This window comes from Panicum virgatum, chromosome 2K (genome assembly GCF_016808335.1).
Source record: "Panicum virgatum strain AP13 chromosome 2K, P.virgatum_v5, whole genome shotgun sequence".
Taxonomy (NCBI): domain Eukaryota; kingdom Viridiplantae; phylum Streptophyta; class Magnoliopsida; order Poales; family Poaceae; genus Panicum; species Panicum virgatum.
The window spans coordinates 32,585,260-32,589,261 of NC_053137.1; the positions used below are offsets into that span (position 1 = coordinate 32,585,260).

Genomic DNA, 4,002 nt, shown 5'->3' on the forward strand with positions numbered 1-4,002 from the left:
ACCTTAGAACCTCATAGTTTGTGTTATACTTGTTGAGTACAAGTTGTGTACTCACTCTTGCCTCTTCTCTACTTTTTCCTCTTGGCTACACTACTGCTGCTCAGTTCCTGCCGACACGAGGGAGTTCGTCCAGCGCTACCAGGACTACGAGGACTTCTAGGCATTCGTCTCCCAGTCGACGTCCCTGTGGCGCCCTGCTCAGCTTCGGAGAGCTTTATTCGTATTTGTACTTCGCTTCCGCTGTATCAGACATTTTGTCATTAATGTAATAAATAACATTCGTATTACGATTTATTATGACTTATTCGTGATATGTGCTGTGATATACTGTTCATTCTGTTGTATATACGTGTGACTTGATCCTGGCACGTATATGATTGCTCGGTTTATGTTCTTTTATAAACCGGGTGTTACACTTCGCCCCCTTGTCCGTACAAAAAGGGGCAGTGGCAGTTTGGAACACAAGTTGTTTGCATGATCGAGAGGGCAGTACAAGGATAAATCACCTTCGCTACAATACATATTCACCAATTGTACATTAGCAATTACAGAGTACACTGCGAGTCAAATTGTTACATCCGAGGCCTCTACCTCGAAAACAATGCAGTCCGCCTCGTCTACGAGCTCGCGGACTGCGCGATCTATAATCTCTTCTGCATTTTGTCGAAGAAACGCATCAAAGTTGAGCCTTGCAATCGAAGGACACGAAGCTCCGCCTAGGACACAACAGAAACATGGAAATTGTCACTGTTCATATGCAAAGGAACGATACCTTCGGTGATCTGCGCAGGGGCCAACGCAGGGTCCTCCGCCCCCACCTTAGCCCCGCGTGCCATCATAGTCACCGCATAAGTTGCCAAAATCAGCCTTGCCAAGAACATCACGAGCAAAGGCCTCTGCTTTGGCTTGCAACTGTAAAGAGCAGACCATTAAAAAGCGGTCCAGACACCAAAGAACCTCACCACGAACCAAAGCGGGAATGCATTACCTAGTCTTTCATGTGCACGACCTCCAAATTAACCAACCCGCGGCCTTTTTCGTGGAAATATGCAGCGAAGTTCTTCACAATGTTCTTCAGCAGCACAGGGAGCGTTTCCGGGACCAAGGATTCCAGCGAAGGCCAGACAAAAGATGGCTCATGGAGACTGCGATGCTAGGGCTTCGTGACCCGACCCGAAGAGCTCACTTCAGATGGCATCAAGCTGCAGATCGCCGCGCTCAATGTCCGAGCTGCGACGGTCGCACTCAGCTCACATAGGAAATTAGAGATAGAGTCCGCCATCACCACACAAGCGCGGATCCAGCGAAACAGCTCCGCCACTTCAACATTCTCCCCTTGAAAGAGCTCCAGGGGCACAAGACCAAATTTCTCCAGCAACCCCTGCAGGTCAGCTTGCACCACATCGGAGCCGGAGCTGATAGCATCGCACCATCATTGAATTATCTCCTTCCCATAGGTGCAACGGTCCTCGGCATGATTTTGCGCCTCTTCGGCTTTCGCCTTGGCCTTCATTGCCGCCCGAGTCTCCTTGTGGGCATTCTCCAACTCTTCCGCAGTTCTCATGGCTTCAGCACGAGATGCTGCGAGGGCCTCTTGCAGGTCCCCTTTTTCTGTCTCCAAGAGCACCAAACACTCCTCCACCTCGGCCAATTTCGCAGCCTAGCTGCTATCGATCTGCAGTTGGCGCGAGGCACAGCGGGACGCGACGAAGGCCTTCAGAAAGAGGTCTTCGATGTCTTGGAGCATTTGGCTAACTCCAGTGGCCATCATACGCTTTTCCATGAGGGGGAAGCTGAAGGAGCTCCCCGCTTCGGCAAGAAATCTCCTCTCCCGGTCACTACTCGAGAAGCAAAAACTCCCGACAATATTACCCCCAATCAACTTCGCATCTGACAACCCGAGAGTAGCAGCAATCTCGATGGGGTCCGAGTTACTGACATGATAGCTACTTCTCTCTGTGGAAGTGGATACGGGGGGTCTCGGCTCCGCAGCCTTCGGTTACGGCGGCTTCGGGGCTTTACCTTTGGCCTCAGCAGTGACGCCCACCTCCGAGGCGACAGCCTTACTTTTGGCCCCCGGCCCACGATTGTCGCCAACGTCTTTGTTGCTCGACAAAGAAGTCGAGGTTGAAGACGACGACGTGGTCGAAGCTTTGGCGGCAGTTGTCTTCTGCTCTATCACCGCAATAGTAGATTCAACCTCTCGAATCATGTCGTAGTCACTCTCCGTCTCCTGCTCGCTGTACTCCAAGAGTGGACGACACTTCGCACCAGGGGCGATCGCCGCAACCGGCTGAACAATGGCAGGGGGCTACCCCCATTTCCATCATCTTTGGAGTCCCCCTTGCTTTGAAGAGGCGATGTGCTGAGAATGTTCAGCAGCTTTGCGCATTTCGCTCCGCTGGGACCAACACCGCCCCTCCGCATCTTCCACTTCTCCAAAAGGACGGTGGTGCCGCCGCCACTGGGTCATCTCGCAGCCCTCTGCACAGCGAGCAAGCTTTCGGCCGTCCGCTGAGGGGAGCTTCAATGCCAAAGAAGTAGAACGCCAGGTTCTTTCGGGTTCCCCCAAGCTTCGACAACAGCAAGTCATACTCATTGCCGGAGATGGAGCCCAGAATTTTGACAGCCCTTACCTCCACTTCCTTAGCATCAATAACTGCAATGCGAAGAGAAGCCAGACAAAAAAGGGGAAAATTTCTCTCTATACTTACATTCTTTTCCAAGCTAAAGGCTTCGCCGAAATCTGGAGTGAAGAGGCCGAAGGCACGCCTCTCCTCCGGAACCCATGAAGGGATGGCCCACCCTTCCTTCACCGGGATGCAGCTGCAGGCTGCGAATTCCTTAGTAAAGTCACGAACGCCGAAAATCTTCGACACTTCACGGAGGACCGAGAGCTACCTCTCATTCTCGGGGCTGCACTCCACCTCGACTTTGGGCGACTCACCCAAATTACCGATCTTCTTAACCATGAGGGGGTGGCGCTTCATCACTGGGTCTAGTGAGACCTTGTGGTAAAACCAGTACGAAGCCCAGTCCCCTGACCATTTGTTCTTGGAGGTGGCAACGAGGCTGGGCGCATTCGGATGGAACGCGAATGTGTAGCAGCCATATTGGGGCTTCGCCTTGGTCGATGAGCCGTCGGAACCACGGATTGCAATGGTCTTCTGCTGGTAATGCACGCAGCTGACCTGGGCAAAATTCTCCACTGATGGCGTCACACCGCAGGTCTTCGTCTGCCACATGAACAGATTGAGTCAAAGAATGGAATTAGGGGTCATCTAATGAAGATAGACCCTATACCGGCAAAAAATCGCCACCACTACAACATCTAAAGGGAACCGAAGACCAGTGGAGAAGAAATCCTTGAAAACAATCACCTCGTCGTTTTCAGGCTTCGCGTAGACATCAGCCTTTGGCGGGACTCGCCCGAGTCCTGCAGTGATCATGCCTCGATTCTCCAGATCCTTCAACATCGCGTGAGTCATCTTCATCGAGCCAAGAAACGAGGTGGGCGGAGCCTTGTCTTTCTTTGGGGCCATCGCTGGATCCAGGGTCGAAGGTGACGGTTGTATGAAAAGGGCGAAGACCGAAGGTTTTCAAGGAAGGTTTTAAGACAAAAAAAACAAAAGAGCTGAAAGGAGAGCGTGGTCGCACCACCTCCGCGCACCCTCACCTTTATAGGGGGAATAGGGATGTGCAAAAAAAAAATTCCCTCACTAAGAGAAAGCTGAGGGCGCGCAGAGGGGCGCGGATGTCAATTAACTACCCCTCAGCGCCCGAGACGGTGCCCCGGTTGCCCCGCCAACTTTTTAATTTCTAACGTATTTAAGTAATATTTATTAAATGTGCATCAACCCAACCATGGCGACGAACAGGCGGAGCGCCTACTGACGTGACTCGACCCTCGGCCGAACACGAAGCAATCGAACGAGGACTGAAGGGTGGCACTTCAGGCGAAGACAAGCCAGTTCGGGTCGAGGTCAAAGGTCTTCCAAGGAA

General features: G+C 52.2%; 1 protein-coding gene across 2 annotated transcripts; it reads right to left on the reverse strand.

Moving 5' to 3' along the window:
- Nucleotides 1-490: 490 nt before the first annotated feature.
- Nucleotides 491-3,624, reverse strand: LOC120673408. Of its 2 annotated transcripts, XR_005674646.1 has the most exons (3): nucleotides 3,381-3,624; nucleotides 989-3,236; nucleotides 491-912 (listed from the first exon to the last, which is right to left on the reverse strand). XR_005674646.1 is itself a non-coding variant. In XM_039954230.1 (2 exons), the coding sequence occupies exons 1-2, from the start codon at nucleotides 3,540-3,542 to the stop codon at nucleotides 2,898-2,900; spliced, it is 501 nt and encodes a 166-aa protein (XP_039810164.1). In that variant the 5' UTR covers nucleotides 3,543-3,624; the 3' UTR covers nucleotides 491-2,897. The 2 variants fall into 2 exon arrangements, 1 of the variants encoding a protein (XP_039810164.1); XM_039954230.1 differs by having other exon boundaries at nucleotides 491-3,236.
- Nucleotides 3,625-4,002: the final 378 nt, after the last annotated feature.